General features: G+C 44.0%; 1 protein-coding gene across 2 annotated transcripts in view; it reads left to right on the top strand.

The window, feature by feature from the left end:
- The window catches only part of LOC107377035 (galactose-3-O-sulfotransferase 3), a 73,607-nt gene extending 53,859 nt beyond the window's left edge, over positions 1-19,748 (top strand). For both annotated transcript variants that reach the window (XM_015946409.3, XM_054747481.2), the window contains exons 2-3: positions 9,665-9,763; positions 14,626-19,748. In XM_015946409.3, the coding sequence (XP_015801895.3) occupies positions 9,665-9,763; positions 14,626-15,937 (1,411 nt within the window). In that variant the 3' untranslated portion in view covers positions 15,938-19,748. The remainder of the gene's footprint in view (positions 1-9,664; positions 9,764-14,625) is intronic.
- Positions 19,749-20,265: the final 517 nt, after the last annotated feature.

Genomic DNA, 20,265 nt, shown 5'->3' with positions numbered 1-20,265 from the left:
ACCAAGGCGGGAGCCTTGGCGGTCCAATCCCCGGACAAGAAAACTAGTTTTTGGGACATGGAACATCACCTCGCTGGCGGGGAAGGAGCCGGAGCTTGTGGCAGAGGTTGAGCGGTACCGGCTAGATATAGTCGGACTCACCTCGACACATTGCATTGGCTCTGGAACCCGAGACCTGGAGAGGGGTTGGACACTCTACTTTGCTGGAGTTGCTCCGGGTGAGAGGCGGAGGGCTGGGGTTGGCTTTTTGTTAGCTCCGAGACACTCTGCCTGTGTGTTGGGGTTTACCCCGGGGGACAAGAGGGTAGCTTCCTTGCGCCTTCGGGTCGGGGAACGGGTCCTGACTGTTGTTTGTGCTTATGGGCCAAATATCAGTTCAGAGTACCCACCCTTTTTGGAGTCCCTGGGACGAGTGCTAGATAGTGCTCAATCAGGGGACTCCATTGTCCTGCTGGGGGACTTCAATGCTCACGTGGGCAATGACAGCTTGACCTGGAGGGGTGTGATTGGGAGGAACGGCCCACCTAATCTGAACTCGAGCGGTGTTTTGTTATTGGACTTCTGTGCAAGCCGCAGTTTGGCCATAACGAACACCATGTTCGAACATAAGGATGCCCACCGGTACACTTGGTACCAGGGCAGCCTAGGTCACAGGTCGATGATAGATTTTGTAGTCGTATCATCTGACCTGCGGCCGTATGTTTTGGACACCCGAGTGAAGAGAGGGGCGGAGCTGTCAACTGATCACCACCTGGTGGTGAGTTGGATCAGATGGCAAGGGAACATGCCGCGTAGACCTGGCAGACCCAAACGCATAGTGAGGGTCTGCTGGGAACGCCTGGCAGAAGAACCTGTCAAGACGGTCTTCAACTCCCACCTCCGGCAGAGCTTTGACCACGTCCCGAGAGCAGTGGGGGACATTGAGTCCGAGTGGGCCTTGTTCCACTCTGCGATTGTCGAGGCGGCTGTTGCTAGCTGTGGCCGTAAGGTGGCCGGTGCCAGTCGTGGTGGCAACCCCCGTACCCGCTGGTGGACACCAGAGGTTCGGGGAGCCGTCAGGCTGAAGAAGGAGGCCTACAGGGCGTGGCTGGTCTGTGGGTCTCCGGAGGCAGCAGACAGGTACCGGACAGCCAAGCGGGGTGCAGCAGTGGCAGTTGCCGAGGCAAAATCCCGGGCGTGGGAGGAGTTTGGTGAGGCCATGGAGAAAGACTATCGATCGGCTCCAAAGAGGTTCTGGCAAACTGTCCGGCGCCTCAGGAGAGGAAGGCAGCAACTCGCTCACACTGTTTACAGTGGGGATGGGGAGCTGCTGACGTCAACTGAGGCTATAGTCGGACGGTGGAAGGAATACTTTGAGGAGCTCCTCAATCCCACCAATGCGCATTCCGAGGAGGAACCAGAGCTGGGAGGCCTGGGGATGGACTGTCCGATCTCGGGGGCAGAAGTTGCTGAGGTAGTCAAACAACTACACAGCGGCGGAGCCCCGGGGGCGGATGAGGTTCGTCCTGGGTATCTCAAGGCTATGGATGTTGTAGGGCTGTCATGGTTGACACGTCTCTACAACATTGCGTGGTCATCGGGGGAAGTTCCTAGGGAGTGGCAGACCGGGGTGGTGGTCCCCATCTTTAAGAAGGGTGACCTGAGGGTGTGTTCCAACTATAGGGGGATCACACTCCTCAGCCTCCCTGGAAAGGTCTACGCCAAGGTACTGGAGAGGAGGGTCCGATCGATAGTTGAATCTCAGATAGAGGAGGAGCAATGTGGTTTTCGTCCTGGCCGTGGAACTGTGGACCAGCTCTATACCCTTGCAAGGGTGATGGAGGGGGCATGGGAGTTTGCCCAACCAATCCACATGTGTTTTGTGGATTTGGAGAAGGCTTATGACCGTGTCCCCAGGGGCACCCTGTGGGGGACACTCCAGGAGTATGGGGTGGGTGGCTTTCTGTTAAGGGCCATTCAGTCCCTTTACCAGAGGAGCGTGAGTTTGGTCCGCATAGCCGGTAGTAAGTCGGACCTGTTCCCAGTGAGGGTTGGACTCCGCCAGGGCTGCCCTTTGTCACCGGTTCTGTTCATCACTTTTATGGACAGAATTTCTAGACGCAGCCGTGGTGTGGAGTGTGTCGAGTTTGGTGGCAGGAGAATCTCGTCTCTGCTTTTTGCGGATGATGTGGTCCTCCTAGCTTCATCCAGCTCTGACCTTCAGCTCTTGCTGGGTAGGTTCGCGGCCGAATGTGAAGCGGCTGGGATGAGGATCAGCACCTCCAAATCTGAGACCATGGTTCTCGACCGGAAAAGGGTGGCTTGCCACCTCCGGGTCGGGGGAGAGGTCCTACCTCAAGTGGAGGAGTTTAAGTATCTCGGGGTCTTGTTCACGAGTGAGGGTAGGAGGGATCGGGAGATCGACAGGCGGATTGGTTCGGCGTCTGCAGTGATGCGGACGCTGAGCCGATCTGTCGTGGGGAAGAGGGAGCTGAGCCAGAAAGCCAGGCTCTCGATTTACCGGTCGATCTACGTCCCAATCCTCACCTATGGTCATGAGCTTTGGGTAATGACCGAAAGAACGAGATCGCGGATACAAGCGGCCGAAATGAGTTTCCTCCGTAGGGTGGCCGGGCTCAGCCTTAGAGATAGGGTGAGGAGCTCGGACATTCGGGAGGGACTCGGAGTAGAACCGCTGCTCCTCCGGATCGAAAGGAGCCAGTTGAGGTGGTTTGGGCATCTGGTCAGGATGCCTCCTGGACGCCTCCCCGGGGAGGTGTTTCGGGCATGTCCTGCCGGCAGAAGGCCCCCGGGTCGACCCAGGACACGTTGGAGAGGTTACATCTCCAATCTGGTCCGGGAACGCCTTGGGGTCCTGCCGGAGGAGCTGGTGGACAAGGCCGGGGAGAGGACGGCCTGGAGCTCCCTAGTTGGGATGCTGCCCCCGCGACCCGGACCCGGATAAGCGGAGGAAGACGAGAGACGAGACGAGAGAGACGAGAGAAAAATAATTGCGTGTAGGCACTTTGTAATGAGGTACGCCAACCTTCATCATCCTCAGAAAGCCAGGTCTCTCGACTATCCGGAAAGGCATCATGTCTTTTGCTATTAAATAGGCGATGGCTGCAGTCAGTTATTGAGCCTTTTGGGATGCAGGCACATAATCGGTCTGTTTTTGGAATGCTTGCTCAAGTGTCTGTTACTGATGATCCAGTAGCGGTACTCCGTTGCCTCGCTGTCTGTCCCACTGCTCCTCTCTGTAAACAAAAATAAAATGTATAAAAAATATCAATGTCATTATTGTTTTGAATCATTATCATTATTTAACTATTCATATCAATATACATACAGTACGATGTGTTTGCCTATGTCTTTTTTTTTTTTTTGCTAACTCCAAAGAAAAGGATTGGCAAAAAATGTATTCTCACAGGGCATTTTAAAGGAAGTTCAAGGCATGTTTCCCATTCATTCCAATATTTCATTATAACTATGCGTTGTTGATCACTTCGAGGGTATTAAATCAATCAATCTATCAATCAAAGCTTTATTTATAAAGCGCCTTCCGCAACCCTGTCAGGAAGCCCAAAGCGCTGAACATGGTACAGTTGTAAGTAATTATACTGAATAAATCAACAATAAAAGAAATTCAAATTACAAAATACAAATTAAAAAATACAAAATGGAAATAACAAGATAGATGAAACATTCCGGTAAAATACAAATGTGTGAAACACAATTGGATTGAGTGGATGGATTGAGTGTACCAATGAAAACTGTGGAATGGATTCAACATAATAGAGGGCCATAATCAAACATGTTCTGGAAACGCCAAGCGGAGGAGGTGTGTTTTTAGGTGATTCTTAAAGACTGGCAGAGAAGGGGACAGCCTAACTGAGGGTGGCAACTGGTTCCAGAGTAACGGTGCTAGGACTGAGAAAGCCCGGTCCCCACGGGTACGACACCTAGACCGAGGGACAGCGAGCAGGCCTTGGTCAGAGGAGCGCAGAGCGCGTGATGGGGAATGTCTGTTCAGGAGTGTGGCCAGATAGGGGGGAGCACCACCCTGGAAGAAATGATAAACAAAGACGAGTATTTTGAATTGTGAGCGATAGGAAATCGGAAGCCAGTGCAGGGAGGCCAGAACTGGACTGATGTGGTCCCGTTTCCTGGTCCCAGTCAGGAACCTGGCAGCGCTGTTCTGCACCACCTGTAGGCGACGCAGTGTTGACTGATACAACCCTGCGTAGAGAGAGCTGCAGTAGTCAAGCCGAGAAATTACAAAGGCATGCAGTACCCGCTCCAGGTGGGCTCTCGACAGTATATGCTTGATTTTAGCAAGGCGTCTCAGGTGAAAGAAACTGGACCGGATCACAGAATTGATGTGAGCATCAAATTTAAGTCCTACATCAAGTTTCACCCCCAAACTGGTAACAACTGGTTTTGAGTATGGAGAAAGAGGGCCAAGATCAGCATAACGATCCACATTCCTGCTGTTGGGGTGAAAAACAATGAGCTCTGTCTTTCCCTCATTCAGATGTAGATAGTTGGACATTACCCAAGACTTCACCTCATTAACACAGGAGACAAAGGACTGAATAGAGTGACCTTTCTCCTGACACAATGGAGAGTAAATCTGGCAATCGTCAGCATACAGATGGAATGATAGGCCATGTTTACGAAAGATTGACCCCAGAGGTAGCAGATAAATGGCAAACAAAAGTGGACCAAGGATCGACCCCTGCGGGACCTCCCACCGGAGCCCCTCCCAAGAAGAAAAAACATCACCCAGTTTAACACAGAATGTCCTGTTTTGGAGATACGATCTAAACCAGTCCAGAGCTGACCCTTTGATCCCAACCCATCGTTCCAAGCGATCGAGTAGAATCACGTGGTCAACTGTGTCGAAGGCTGCTGTCAGGTCTAATAACAGAAGCAGCACAGATGTTCCCTGATCTAGTGATAGATAGATGTCATTTAGGACCCTCAGTAGAGCAGACTCTGTGCTATGGCCAGACCTGAACCCTGATTGGAAAACCTCAAACAGATCAGAGTCAGCTAAATGTGAGACCAGCTGCTGATAAACGACTTTCTCAAGCAGTTTAGATGTAAAGGGCAGGGTAGAGATGGGCCTGTAATTTTCGATCACAGTGACATCAGCACCAGGTTTCTTCAGGGTCGGCCGAATAACTGCTGCTTTCAAAGCAGCTGGGACCACACCTGTGCTGAGTCTCCCATTGATAATCTGACCAAGTGAAGGGCCAAGGCACGGAAAGGCAGCCTTCCAGAGACAAGGCGGTAGAACATCAAGTGGAGAGCCAGATGGCTTCTGCCTCGCAACTAGCTTACTCAGCTCAGAGTATGAAACTGTATTGAGGGAGCTCAGGGTGGGTGGTAATGGAGGAACTGGAACAGGGTCAACAGAGTTATCAGAAATGACTGCTCTAATGCCCGACACTTTATCAACAAAGAATTTGTGAAAAGCTTCAGAGTTTCCAGCAGCTGTAGGAGACATGGTGCAAGGCTCCTGATAAACCAGAACTGAGTTTAGCGTTTTGAAGAGAATCTTAGGATTATTGGAGTTTGTCTCAATGATGTCTGCAAAATAGGCCATTCTGGCCTATAGGCGATGTACTAATTATAGTGCCAGAAATGTGTTACAGTTTCAGACAACTAAAATCAGGAAAAAATTATCGTCCTTGGTTTGTGTCCTTCACGTTGATATATCATATTATTGCAGATTAGGGAAAATATCATCAAGCAGTAACTATTATTAAATTCATAATAATAGGGTGAGCAGTGGCGACCAACTCATCTGCGCTATGGGAGCCATAATGCATAACATCATTTTAATATAGGGGTGTCCGTGACACGGTTTAAATGCTGGCAGAGGACGCTGCGGCTGCAGTATGTAGTGACTCGTTGCATTCTCCCTCAACCAAAAGTCCTCACGTCATGCATTTAAGCTAAAATGCTAATGTTAACTTACCTTGCACTGGCTGTAGAGACGTGGGTGATGGTCACGCAGATGTGCCATTAGATTCGAAGAGTTGCTGCCTTTTGCAGACACTTTTTTTCCTGCACGTTCTTTAAACAGGATAGCAGTCTTCTATTAACTGTCCCTCAGCATTTTTCAGAAATCCAAAATATGCCCATACTTCCTATTTAGCCGTCTCCTCCTTCTGCCATTTTTTCAGCTTCAAAGTTTTGTGTCCAAACTAAAAAGTGCGTGTGCGCGGGAACTTCAGCAGAAGCGACGGTGGCTGGTAAGGGTCTCTGCGCCTAAACCACGGCCATGGTAAACCCACCGAGATAATTTAGTTTTTTTAAAAACAAGACTGTTGTTTTTATTGTCAACTTTTTTACCAGGGTTTACCGCTACACCGGTTACCGTGACAACCCTAGTGTAAACTAGATCAATTAAACCAAAAACATGTTTATTTCTGCTGTGAAATTGGTATTTTTAACATGGGAGTCAATGAGGATTTGCTCGCTTCTGAAACCAGCCCCCAGCGGATGAGGTTGGAACTGCAATTTTTTTCACTCACGCATAGGCTTCAATTTCAGACCCGCATTGTGGGGGCTTGGTCAGGACACGCCTTCCTAGACAGATCAGTGTAACTTTGCCCCACTTGCATTAACACCCTTGGCTTCACAGCCCGGTATGTTTGAACAGTTAGTTGGTGAATCGTGTTTCGGTGTGTTAACTATTTCAGTAACACAATAAGAACAGGTCTAACTGATTATATTTGATTGCACAAACAGTCGGAAAGGACAATAGTTGTGATGGTAAAAGTGCTCAGGTGACAAACCTCTTCTCAATGTCTTCCTTCTCGTATGTCTGTGCTTCTAGAGGAAACGGCTGATGTTATGCAAGAGCGTGTTGTTCACTAGTGACATAAAAAAATTCTGAGTCATTATTCAGCATGTGAGTTTACAGTAAGACAGACTACTCATGGTTTTGAATGAGGAAAGTCCCTTTTGTCTTAATTAGTCCTGTGGAACAAAATAAAGTTTTATAATTAGAAATATCAACCTGGATTTTGATACTCCAGGAGTATGGAGTACCAGTATGGAGTACCAGGCCCTCTGATACGGGCTGTTAGGTCCCTGTATGACCAGTGTCAGAGCTTGGTCTGCATTGCCGGCAGTAAGTCGGACTCGTTCCCAGTGAGAGTTGGACTCCGCCAAGGCTGCCCTTTGTCACCAATTCTGTTCATAACCTTTATGGACAGGATTTCTGGGTGCAGCCAAGGTGTGGAGGGCATCCGTTTTGGTGGCTTGAGGATCAGGTCTCTGTTTTTTGCAGATGATGTGGTCCTGTTGGCTTCATCAGAACGTGATCTTCAGCTTTCGCTGGAGCGGTTTGCAGCCGAGTGTGAAGCAGCTGGGATGAGAATCAGCTCCTCTAAATCTGAGACCATGGTCTTGATTCGGAAAAGGGTAGACTGCCTTCTCCGGGTCAGGGATGAGGTCCTGCCCCAAGTGGAGGAGTTTAAGTATCTCAGGGTCTTGTTCACGAGTGAGGGAAAACTGGAGCGTGAGATCGATGGGCGGATTGGTGCTGCGTCTGCAGTGATGTGGGCGTTGTACCGGTCTGTCGTGGTGAAGAGAGAGCTGAGTCAGAAGGCGAAGCTCTCGATTTACCGGTCGATCTACGTTCCTACCCTCACCTATGGTCATGAGTTTTGGATAGTGAGCGAAAGAACGAGATCACGGATACAAGCGGCCAAAATGAATTTTCTCCAGAGTGGCTAGAGATAAGGGTGAGAAGCTCGGTCATTCAGGAGGGTCTCGGAGTAGACCCGCTGCTCTTCCACATCCAGATGAGCCAGTTGAGGTGGCACGGGCATCTGGTCAGGATGCCTCCTGGACGCCTCCCTGGTGATGTTTTCTGGGTACGTTCAACCGGGAGGAGACCTAAAGGTAGACCCCGGACACGGTGGAGGGACTATGTCTCTCACCTGGCCAGGGAACACCTTGGGATTCCCCCGGAGGAGCTGGCCCAAGTGGCTGAGGAGAGGGAAGTCTTATGGGCCATTCCCATCTGTACCGGGTCGGCCCGGACCGGGTAGCGTAGATTGTTTACATATCTGGGTGGCCTGGTATTTTTCCGGGCCAACCAAGGCTCATTCCCATCCCTCTTCTCTAGGGGGTCTGCTTCAGGCCGACCAGGGCTAACACACCCACTGCTGACAGCAAATTCACCCCTTCCATTAGAGCAAGCCTCTGATTGGTGGGTAGAATCAGCCCACAAGGGCTTAAGGCAAGGATGTGTGGAATCAACCGGGCCAGGCTGGGGCCGACTGGGGCTACCCGGCCCGGGCCGACCCAGTACAGATGGGAATGGCCCATTAGGCTACTGCCCCCATGACCCGATACATATTTACTTTATAATTTCTGGCCAAAGTTCAAATGTATTTTACTCGTGGTTTTATTTTGAAACTGAGCTTTCCTAGCCTGGAAATCTGGAACGTCAGTTGCCAAAGCAAAATGAATTGGCTCTGCATGATGGTCTAGCCATGCTGCAAATGAGCCTCAGTAGGCCTGCCATTGGCCTGAACAGTATTGTCATGCCAATCACAGCGCTCTATTGGTTTGGTGGGCGGGATGATGTGACAGAGTGGCACAAGGATCAATGTCCGTGTCGGGAATGATTGTGAGTCACCAGGGTTGGTTAGCAGGTTCGGCTGTAGCGTGTCAGATAGACCCAAATGCGGGAGTACGAGTCTCGGGAGAGACAGACACACGGTTAATCTACAAGCACCTGAACGTTTATTTATTGGCAGTGAAAACGCAAGGATGCTACAGAGAAGACAAGGAAATTACCTACTGATCAGGTCGTTGAATAGAAGTGAAGCATTAAAGCAGTGCCACGCCTGAAATTCTAGCACCACGGCAATTACATCTAAAACAAGTCTGTTTCCTGACATACCAACATTTCGGATAAAGATTGGTTATGTTAGGTCAATTTATCACCAGTTTTTTTAACAGTTTTCATGTCAGTAAACCAGGGTACTCTATGGTCTGTAGGTCCTAGCTGTGCAGCGATGAGTAAAATTTATGCACTGTGCCTCTCCACTTAGTTGCATATCAAGGAGTAAGGAAAAAGGAGAGCTTCTGTTCTCATCAATAGGCAATGATGGTAACAGAATAGTTTAATCAAGAGAGAGATGACCGTCGTTGCTGTCATGCATTTGGGATCTAAGTGGAACCTTTCCAGATTAAAATGATGCAGATTTTTTCCAGAAGTGGAGTCTTTATTCTTTTATTCTTGTTTAAACCTAATTTACAGGCACACCTTTGTATTGAATTAAAGGTAATTGCACAAGGCCAATAATAACACTGGATAGTTATAAAGGTATAATTTACCATGCTGTTACTGAGTAACAAAGCCAAGTGTCATTACAGTCCTGCTAATGGATCCCAACATTCATTCTTGAATAAATTCTCATCACACTGTTTAAATATCTATCCTGTTTGCTCTTTCCCTGTTCACTTCACCTCCCATCTTCACCCTTCTGGTTTTTGTCTTTTTCATCTTTTCTCCTGTTTGTATTTTCAATTCTAATCTGGTTAATTTTTTAATAAACATTAACCACAGCTGACTCTAATCTTTACTATTCTCATGCTTTTTTACAACTTTTGTTTTCTCCCTCATCTGACCAGTTTTTTCTGTGTTCCACAGTCCAAATGAAATGAGCTGGCTAAAGATGTCACAGAAGAAGATATTTCTGGTCCTCCTTTTCATCTGTACTGTCAGTCTTCTGCTGCATAATTTCAGCTGGTGAGTGACAAACACACCCCAACATTTCAACAAATAGCTGAACACAGTCAGTGGCAGTGTATGTCATTTTCTTTCATGATGATAATAATAATCATATAGGAGCATTACCGTCATGGTACCATTGTGCTGGTAGTCATTTAGTAAATTTATATATTACCTTGTTCATTTTTTGGTTTAGATAATTATGCAATAATCATAGGCTGTTTCTCAATATGTGTACTTGTCTGAACTTGTGTACTCATGTCCTCGTGAAACGTCATCAACGATGGCCCAAGAGATGTTCCATTCCTAAGCATGCATCATAGCAAGTTCAGTCAAAGTCCCTGGATGTGATGTGATGTGTTGTCTCACCCATTGTATTGAGGATGCATCAATGCATCCTTCTGTAGACTTGGTGCAGCAAAGTATCCATTAATGCAATGCCCTGCAAACCATTATACTCCAAACGGTAGAGTAGAATGCTCATAACTGTAGAGTTTTGAGTCAGAAATACAAATAAAGAAATACTAAGTTGTCTGATATTGTAAATAATTTTGTGTAACCTGTAAAGTTTGCTGTGTGTATTTGTTTTCAGACTCTATACGATCCCTCAAAATCCTAATTAGCCAACCCACTATGCTGGTTAAGGTTCTGTCATACAGGCATGCTAATCCAAAGAAGTTCAAATAAAGGCAACTGGACTTCTTTGGTTCCTAGCTTGAAACTGTGATGGAATTAGGATTAGAGCTGCATTGTAGGTGCTGGAAATGTGAAACTTGAGGCTTCCTCCTCTGCTTAATGTAGGTTTAAAGTAGACTTTTATTTTCATGTCAGGTCGTGCTTTTAACCGTAGCAACACGCAGCACTTGTTGCCATGACACAGTTCCGTCCTTGTCCTCCCATAATCAGTAGAATGGAATTTATTTTTACGTTTATGTTTATTTATTTGGCAGACGCTTTTATCCAAAGCGATATACAATTGTTAACCAATAGGGGATGTTGTGATCTGTGGGGGAACCCGGTGTACCCGGAGGAAACCCACGCATGCGTGGGGAGGACATGCAACTATGCAGAAAGGCTGCAGCCTGGTTTCGAACCTGCAACCTTCTTGCTGCAAGGCTACAGTGCTAACAACTGCACCACCATGCAGCCCACTTCCTGCTTTACCTGCCACGAATATACTTTTCAAGTACACAAGAATGTACTAGCGTACTTGGGTATTGAGGAACGGCCATGGTAATACATTAATTATACATTTCATTAGGGCTGCACAATATATTGAAAAATTATCGTCATCGCGATAACAGGACGTGCGATAGGCCCATCGCAAAGCACTTCAAAAACGGCAATAAATGTTTGGTTCAACATTTCCATCCGTGTCATACATCAACTTTTTGTAAACCAGCTCTGTTTTTTACGCAGAAGTATTATTTGACCAATCAAATGTAGCCCTTCTGATATGCGGCCAATCAGATGGGTCAGTTCACGTAATACGACTGCCCCCTACCTAGACCTTAGGATGGAAAGCAACACCCGAACATTAGCGGCGCCGTTCCTTTGTTCGTCATGTTGGTTCAGAGCAACGAACGCACTTTGTGCTGAGGTTTCTGGAATCAGCGCTGCTTTCAAATGTGAACGTGAGTCCGCTCGGTGCCGTTAATCATTTTTACCGGGCTGACTCCGACACGTGCCGGTGAACCAACCCACCTTCGTGTCGCTAGTGTTCCACCGGGTGGTGATGTTAGTCCCAGGCTCCGGTTAGCTTCCAGCTAAAAGGCTACAGCACTCTCCTCCCAGTCCCACCCTGCTAAAGAGGGCCTGGAAAAGTCCCCCACACATCAAAGTGATTTTTCATTTATGAGCTTTTATAACCTTGTTAATCAGGATAGTTGATTTGCTGCTGCACATAAACTGTCAGTAAGAAGCTCTGCTAGCCGGTTATCTTAAGAGGAGCTAGTTCAATTTGTTAGCTTGTTATCAGAATCATAGTTGCAGTTTCATCATCTGAGCTGCTTTTTAAGATCTAGGTAAACTTGTTCAATTTAGGGTTAAAAACAAACGTTTTCACATATTTTCCATGTAGTTTTTTTTTGCCAGTTCCTCTTCTGAAAGGTAGACAATTGTTTTTCTCTTTCCCTCAGAAAATCTTAATATTCTCCTAGTTTGGGCCTGCACAGATCACTTCCCAATTGCAGCAATAATTCCCAATAGCCTTATATCATAACCACATAAGTGGAGAAAATGTTCAGTAGCAATGAGAGAATTTGCTGTTGCATTTAAGTGATGTTAACTATTATTTAACATTTAAACTTATTTTCAGATTTTTTTATTTATTCAAAAAAAAACTGGTATGGGATGTTTTTCTGTATTTGGAGCATCAGAAAAAGTTTTATGGTGATGGTGATGTTTTAAAGTCACTGAGAAACTGCCTGCATGCAGTTTGTTGTTTTGCTGCTAATACAGTAGCAGGTGCATCTGCATATTTTTGCACTAAAAATGTTATGTTGTAATGGAATTCATACATTAGTTTTTGTTTGCTTTGAACCCAGAGCAGACGTCACACGCCAGACGACATCAACACTGCATACTTTAATATTTGTTCATGTATCGCGAGTAATATCGATATCGCAGTATTAAGCACTGTTATCGAATATCACAGGTTTTCCTAATATTGTGCAGCCCTAAATTTCATTTCTGAATTTTAAATATTAATAAAAAATTGGCCCTTACAACCTGTAAATGACATGCATAGGATTCATCACAACAGGTCTTTTTGGTTGTACGAATGTACTATGTCTAATATACTAATGTACTTATCTTGTTAAAGAAGTAAAGCTCTTAGAAACAGGCATATCAATTTGATATTAAAATATTAAGGTGGAGTAGGAGATGTTCTTCTGGAGCATTTTTGCCATATTGCTTGGAATGTTTTATTTATCTATTTTTTCCGATGGCAACCAATAAATTAAACGTTTTGTGAATAAATAAATAAATAAATAAAATAAATAATTGTAATCATCTCTGAAATGAGCAATCCTGGGAAAACCTCATCCAGTCATTGGGAAGGTCCTCTTCTTAATGATGAGATCTTGATCCATCAATCAGACTGTCCCTCCCCCCCTCTACGTGTACCCCTTTGTGCACAAACGACAGTTAATAGGAGGCAAAGCCACAACTAAGCTAGCTATATTGGTTAGCTTACTACATTTTTATCCTTTTACGTAACCTGAACTCAGCCCATTGGATCTCCAATCTACATCCTAGTGGCGTATGTCTCATAAACCTTTAGAGGGGACAGAGTCCACAAGAACTCCCGACTAGCAGTGGACAACGACGAATACGCCAGAAGCCCGGACATAGCTGTTAAATGCGTTACATATGGCAGCAAATAAGGCAGAAAACTTGTCAACAACAGTTTGAAAAGTTAGGATAATCTTATGCTTTTAGTTTGACAGTATCTATCGAGTCTCCTGCATTCTGAAGGTGTGACTTGGAGGGAGTTCTGAAGAAAGGGGGTTGGACCAGAATTTTGTTTCATCAAATTGTAGCTTGCTTGAACTGCCTTTTCCAGGACCATCAACATAAAAAAATAAACAAAAGATTTTCCCCTCAACCATGCTTCCCAAGTCTAAAATGGTGCCTGTGATTATTTTACGTTACTGATCATTTTCACTTCCAGTCAGTCTAATTAAGTCTTCAAGCAGAATTGGGATCACCACTGAGTAATTTTTAGACTTTTTTTACTCACAATGCTACTTGGACCCACTTACAGTGTTTTATGCTAAGCTAAAGTGAAAGGAGCACAGCTGGGTCAGGAGAATGACTGGGCTGGTTAAAATTTGTTTTTTTCCCTTTTTATCTAATGCTAGGAAATATAGAATAGAATAGAATAGAACACTGTATTGATCCCATGGGGAAAATCACTTGTTACAGCAGCAAAGGTACATCTATGTACACTGCAAGAGACACAGAAATACTATGTAAATCCGGTGGTGCACAAGTATTTAACCCTCCCACTGTCTTCATGGGTGAACCCGCAAAGAAAGTTGACCATTGAGCAGGATTGATGGTTTATCACTTGAGGTCCATGTGGCGGGGTGAGGAGTGAGCACCACCTCACCCCGCGGGGTCATGAAGACAGTGGGATGATGTTCTTGTGTAACAGGAAAATGCCAGTACCGGTTAAACTGACGAGTTATTCACTCACTGCAGAGGGGATGAAAGATCTACCGTAGCATTCTGTTGTACATTTGGGTTGTCTCAGTCTGCCTCTGAAGGAGCTGTCCGTGGTCTCCACAGTGGAATGCAGTGGGTGGGAGGTTTTTTTTTTATTTTTATTTTTAGATGGAGGTCATCTTCACCAGCATCCTCCTTTCACACGTCTCCTCAGCTGTATTCAGTGGGTTACCCAGAACTGAGCTAGTTTTGTGAACTAGCTTGTTCAGTCTCTTCCTGTCTCAGTCAAAGCTGCCTGCACACCAACAGACCACAACTCTAAATGTCAACAGACAAAATATGTCAACTGTCAACAGACAAAATGTCAATGTTGGGTGGAATATCCCTTTAACGGAGAGTAGACTGAATTGTAATTTTCAAACTGTAATTCACATTTTATTTTCTATCTCCATTCATTGGGCTATTTTAAATGCAGAAAAATAAACATTGCTTAAGGGTTTGTAAATGTTCAGGTGCAACTGCATAGAAGACCTTAATTAGCCAATGCTGCCTTTATTATTCCCCATATCTTATTGTGTTTACCTTCTATCAATACCTGTTGTGTGTTCTAACTCTTACCTTGTCCAACCTGCCATTGTTTTCCAGTGTTTGGAATTTCTTTTGTGCTGCTACCATGACTTCATGTTCTTTTCTATCTCTGCCCTAAGGACCATTGAGGATCTGCATCTTGGTTGCCCAACACTTCATGCTCGCCTTGCCTCAGGTCTGAAGCCTAAGCATACTAACATAGTCTTCCTTAAAACCCACAAGACGGCCAGCTCCACCATGCAGAACATGCTGTTTCGTTTCGCTGAGCTCAACAACCTGATGATGGCGTTGCCTAAACCAAACTGTGGTCACCAGTTTTGCTACCCACAATTCTTCTCATCTCACTTTGTACATCCACATACGCTGCCACCAAATATGATCACCAGCCACATGCGCTTCAATAAGACTGCACTCCAGCACCTGATGCCAAACAATACGATATACATCACTATCCTACGGGAGCCAGCTTCTATGTTTGAATCTTTGTTCACTTATTACAGCCACCACTGTGAAAGTTTCAGGAGGGTCCCCAATGGCTCCCTAGAGGCCTTCTTAGCAGACCCCTTACGGTACTACCGGCCAGAAGAGATGTATTCCATGTACGCACATAACACTTTGACCTTTGACCTGGGCGGTAACAAAGATCGGCCAAAAAGAGACGTGGCTTATGCACAAGCCTTTGTGGCAGAGGTGGAGAGAGTTTTCTCTTTGGTGATGATTTCTGAGTATTTTGATGAATCTCTAGTTCTTCTTCGTCATCTCCTCTCTTGGGATTTGGAGGACATTCTGTATGTTAAACTTAATATGCGGATGGAAAGTTCTAAGAAGAGTCTTTCACCGGGTCTTCCTGAAAAGATCCGTGACTGGAATTCCATAGATGCACATCTTTATGACTACTTTAATGCCTCGTTGTGGGTCAAACTGTCAGAACTGGGACTAGACTGCGTGGCAAAGGAGGTGCACCTTCTTCAACAAGCCCAAGAGAGGCTAATGAAGAGCTGTTTTGGTGGGCAAACGCCACTGCAGCTTTCAGCCTCTGAGATAAAAAACAAAGAACTGCGCCCCTGGCAGCCCAGTGAAAAAGTTGGCATAGTTGGTTATGACCTCCCATCAAATATCAGCCAGGAGGCAAAGGAGCTCTGCCTAAAGTACATCATGCCGGAGATATCTTATACACCTAAGCTTCTTCAGTCCCAGTTACTCCGGCATCGACTAAGCTTTCAAAATCGGACTCCACATAAATTAAACAATGCTCAGCAGACCATACACACAACCCTGCCTCGTCACACTCAGGTTCCACGCAACCTGCCGCTGCCCTCAAATGCTCAAGGCCCCACCTCAACAAGCAAGTCCAAATCTACTTCAAAACCAGGTGTTGGGATCTCAAAGTCAGTGCATCAATCCTCAAACACCAATGCCTTTCAGATCTGAATAAAAGTGCCCATCAGACTACATACTTTTACTCATCCTGATTCACAAGACAATGATGCTTGGTTTTTAGAGAACTTTGGAAACCAAATGTTCTTTTAGGAGAATGAAGCAAATGTGTGGTGTCTTTCTTGTTCCTTCCAGAAACCCTTTGTCATACAATTAAATGAAGGCAAAGGGTTTGTCATTTCTGGACTTGAGCCATAACCCGTTCCTCGTCTGGTCTGTGAGACAGTATTAGCAATGGAAGACTAGAAGAAGTCACAACTTGAACTACACAGGAATCTAACTAATTTACGTAGTTCTGCAGTCCGATTACAGTGGATCAATGTGGGTTTTGTGTAAAAGATGTTCCCTGAAGGAAGTCAGTATGTGCATGTAGGGATCAATGAAGAGATGGTGACATTGGTTCTTTTGTAATGCAGAGTAGATGGGTATGGTGTCATATTACTTGCTTCTTATTCTTTTCTGTTTCTTGACCGTAGTTTCATTCTATTGCTTGGTAATGTATGCCACCTGAAGTCCTTGATAGACATAGTAACACAAAGAGATCAGCTGTCAGGCCTTCAAAGACCAGATAATGAGTTCACCTCCAACCATTAAACCCAACTGCACAAAACAACTTTTCTTCTTCTTTTCTAAAGCGTAAACCATTAGTGCTCCTTGCTTTTCCTCGGCGCCATCAGCTGTGATCACGTCTTGCACTGTCAAAAGACTTTACTTACAAAAAAAAACCATGGTTTCTCTGTCTGGGGTTTACTTTTTTAAAATAGGTGTTACTGCAATAAAATTTGTATGTTTCTAATAGGAAATTATCAGAAAACCAGCAACTCCCTAGAAACCCATAGCAAAGTCACGCTAAACAAGAACTCAACAGAACAAAGACTTGAAGCATGTGGGCCACAGTGTTTAAATATTTAATTGTGTTCTCACAGTAACTCCTGTGGCCCGTGTTCTAAGGTTATATGGCATTAAGAACATGCGTAACCAAGTAGAAGCTGCTCAACCTAAGCTATAAAGCACTTTCAGACAATTGGTAGTTTGCTCAAAGCCTGGTGACGCTAGACGACATGTCTGCCTACCTTGGCATTTATGTACTCCATGTTTTCTGCTCCTACACAAACATGTAACTAGGTCTAAGATAGTTTTAGAGGTGGAGAGTGCATTTGTGATCTACATGTTCTAGTATTTCCAGCCATAACAATACAGTTAGTATTTTTGGCTTTTTGATTGTTTGTGTGTGTGTGTCTGTTCATGTCATAATTGTAAACCTGATTGTGCAGCTAGTGTGAATACAAAACCTAAGTTTGACTACTTTGTAAGTACTTTATGTTCATCAAACACGAGACCTAACAAGTTTGGAAAGTGTAGAACAAAAAGAAAGGGAACGAAGGTAAACTCCGATATTAAGGTGCTAAAAAGGGAGTACCCCATCCTTCGGGTTGTTTTTACATATACACACATGAGTGTGCGCTGGTGATGAGTAGATGGAACTTTTATCCCTACAACGCTAATGTATGGACTCTGGTTCCATAAACTCAACATGGCAGCATCACTATTGAACCACTAAAGTTGGCAGAGGTGCCTTGTCTAGAGTTACGTATATTTCAATGGTATGGTCTTAATTGGTCACATGTTGGGAAAACCTGATGAAATCTTTCCATTTTTAAAAATACAGAACGTTTAAAAGTTTCGCTCTGTGGGAATTGAGTTCAGGAACCTGACCAACTGTTTAGCTAGCTGACATCAGCTGGCTTCAGGACAGGAAATAACACCTTTCTGGGGCCTTTCAAAACGAGAAATATCCAAAGGGGTTCTCATTGAGCCATCATAAATAGAGAGCTAACAGCTCATAGAAATAAAGCAGGTGTGAACAGATGAATTCCCTGCATGGTCTCCTTAGCAAAGCTGTAACCACTGAATTAATTTGTTATTAAAAGTGTGGTACACCTTGAAACCAGCACATTGCCATCTTAGCATGGCACCAAATAAATGTGAGATTTATTAAAACTACACAATGTGCTATTATCAGTCACATGGTGTTTTTAACCTTTGTAATGAAGAAAATGAAAATGCCCTCACACGTTGGCTACCATAAACCACTTCAGGCAGCGCAGACTAAATATAAGGCATATGGCAGCAGTATCAAATATTCATTCTGTACATGTTTTACATAATGCACAGCTACAGAGACCTCATCTGAAAGCAGCGGCTCTTAATGGCTCGACCACACAATAATATTGTGGTTGGCGTCTATCATTCAGCAGAAGACCCTAACCGAAAACTACAACAACCACTGCTGCCAGTGAGGGGGATTGGGATGGAGACGCTAAATGGACACATACGTGATTAACTGGGAAACCTCAGCTCTGAAAATAGAAGATGCACAGAAATGTATTTTATTTATTTAAAAACACAATGGTTTTAGATGTTTGAATTTGTTTTCTTTAAGGTACGCAACACTGTATTGGGAAGGATGGGGCTTGGTTTTTTTTCCTCTTACACTTAATTAATCTCATTTAAAGGACAAAGTCACCAGCTTTCAACTAGGTTGGTATACAAATTTACACGAGGGACCATTTTTAGCTGTGGATGACTACAAAAGTAAACCATGACACAGCGATTTTTCATTGTTAGAGGAAAATCAGCTCACGAGGATATTCACGGCTGGACACCTTTCTGTTGTTCTTTTTGTGAGATTTGACAGAAAGAAAGAGATGCTTACTACTGTCCTCATCCTGATGGTGATACTCTGCCATTTGTTCACTACCGTGAGCTCAAACCTGTTTTGTTTTCTAGTAAAACTGAATTTATTCATTCTGATGTGAATCTGTTGTAAAACTACATTAAATGAAAATGCTGTAAATCTGCAACACTGGTATATTTTTGGTGTGTATGAATAAAAATAAAAATCCAAAGATTTCAAAATGACAGGACTTGCAATGTTTGATGCTAACTTATTGTTTACATTGTCTGAAACTGTTTTATTCCACAAGACATTACTGCACAGATTCAAAATTAATCAGCTCAATATATTTAAAAAGTTTGAGAAACAGTTTTTTTGCAATAAGCACATTGTAAACAACTGCATGATAACCAAACCAGTTTATTATGTGTCGTACTAAGTCATTTGAACATTTTGGGTCTGTGTTTATAGAAAAAGCGACGTTCAGGTACTGCCATTGTGTGTGTAGGGGATTACTACTGATACAAATGCTTTCTAACGCCTGTTAAATCTTTTTATTGTAATTTATGCAAAAAGGAGGTAAATACATGAAAGAAGGTAGATGTCTGTCTGACTGGGACTCATAATGAAGAATGTTTTTTTCTCTTTTTTTGTTTATAATCCCCCCCCCCCCCCCCCCATCCCCATCTGAAGAATGAGATAATTCTGATGTAATCTCTAGAAAATGGACACTGGTTCTATGAAAATGCTTGAAGGGATTTTAAAAATGCTACGTTCAGATTATATTGTCTCCAGTAAAAATCTTTTTTTTTCTTCTATTTATATCGGAACATTTTCATGTGCATGAAAAATGGAGCTAAAGTGGACAAGAAAAAGAATGTTATTTTGTTTTGGAAAGCGGTTACATTTTGTCTTCCCTTATTTCTCATGACCATCTTTTCTCAGATTTAAGGATTTATCTGTGAATTAAAAACCTCTTTTGTTTAATGACTATTTACTAATATATTAAATATTTGATGGACTACATGTTTTTAGGTGAATTAGAACAAATGGCTGGAGACAATCAGAACAAGGGGTCACAAAACTTTGTAATTATGGATGGTATGAATAAAGTTGGATTCATTTGAATTCATTGGTGATGAGTGTTTTTTGTGATGCAAATGTTCTTATTTAATGCTGATTTATTCAGCATGTTTAAAGGCACCAAAGGAGACTTTAATCTCTGCTTTTTCTCAAAAACAAAATACTAAGCAGTCTGTTTGATACGGCAGAGACTGAAACAATCATCCACCAGCACGTTGCTATGGCTTGCTGTTGCCATGACAATGCTAATTTGAGGTGGTTGTCTTTTCTCACATCTCTGCTGCTTTTCACAGTTTAGTTAAAATTATACCCATTAACTAGCAAATTGCTAGACAATAAGATGTTCATTACAATTTTTATGCTTTGTTTATTCCATTTAGCTACATTTAGCTCACCAATAGGGCTTGCTGCATGTCCTCTAAAGTAAGGAATCGTCTCATCTGAAACTAAACAGACATATTATTTAATCAATAAAGAATACTTTTTTCACTGCAAATGTAATTCCAGAGGATAAATGAAATGGGTAGACTATTAAACCACTGTTCTTCCCTACCAAACTTTC

This window comes from Nothobranchius furzeri, chromosome 2 (assembly GCF_043380555.1).
Source record: "Nothobranchius furzeri strain GRZ-AD chromosome 2, NfurGRZ-RIMD1, whole genome shotgun sequence".
Classification (NCBI taxonomy): Eukaryota; Metazoa; Chordata; class Actinopteri; order Cyprinodontiformes; family Nothobranchiidae; genus Nothobranchius; species Nothobranchius furzeri.
The sequence above is the reverse complement of the archived record's forward strand: the minus strand, read 5'-3'. Positions and strand labels throughout refer to the sequence as shown.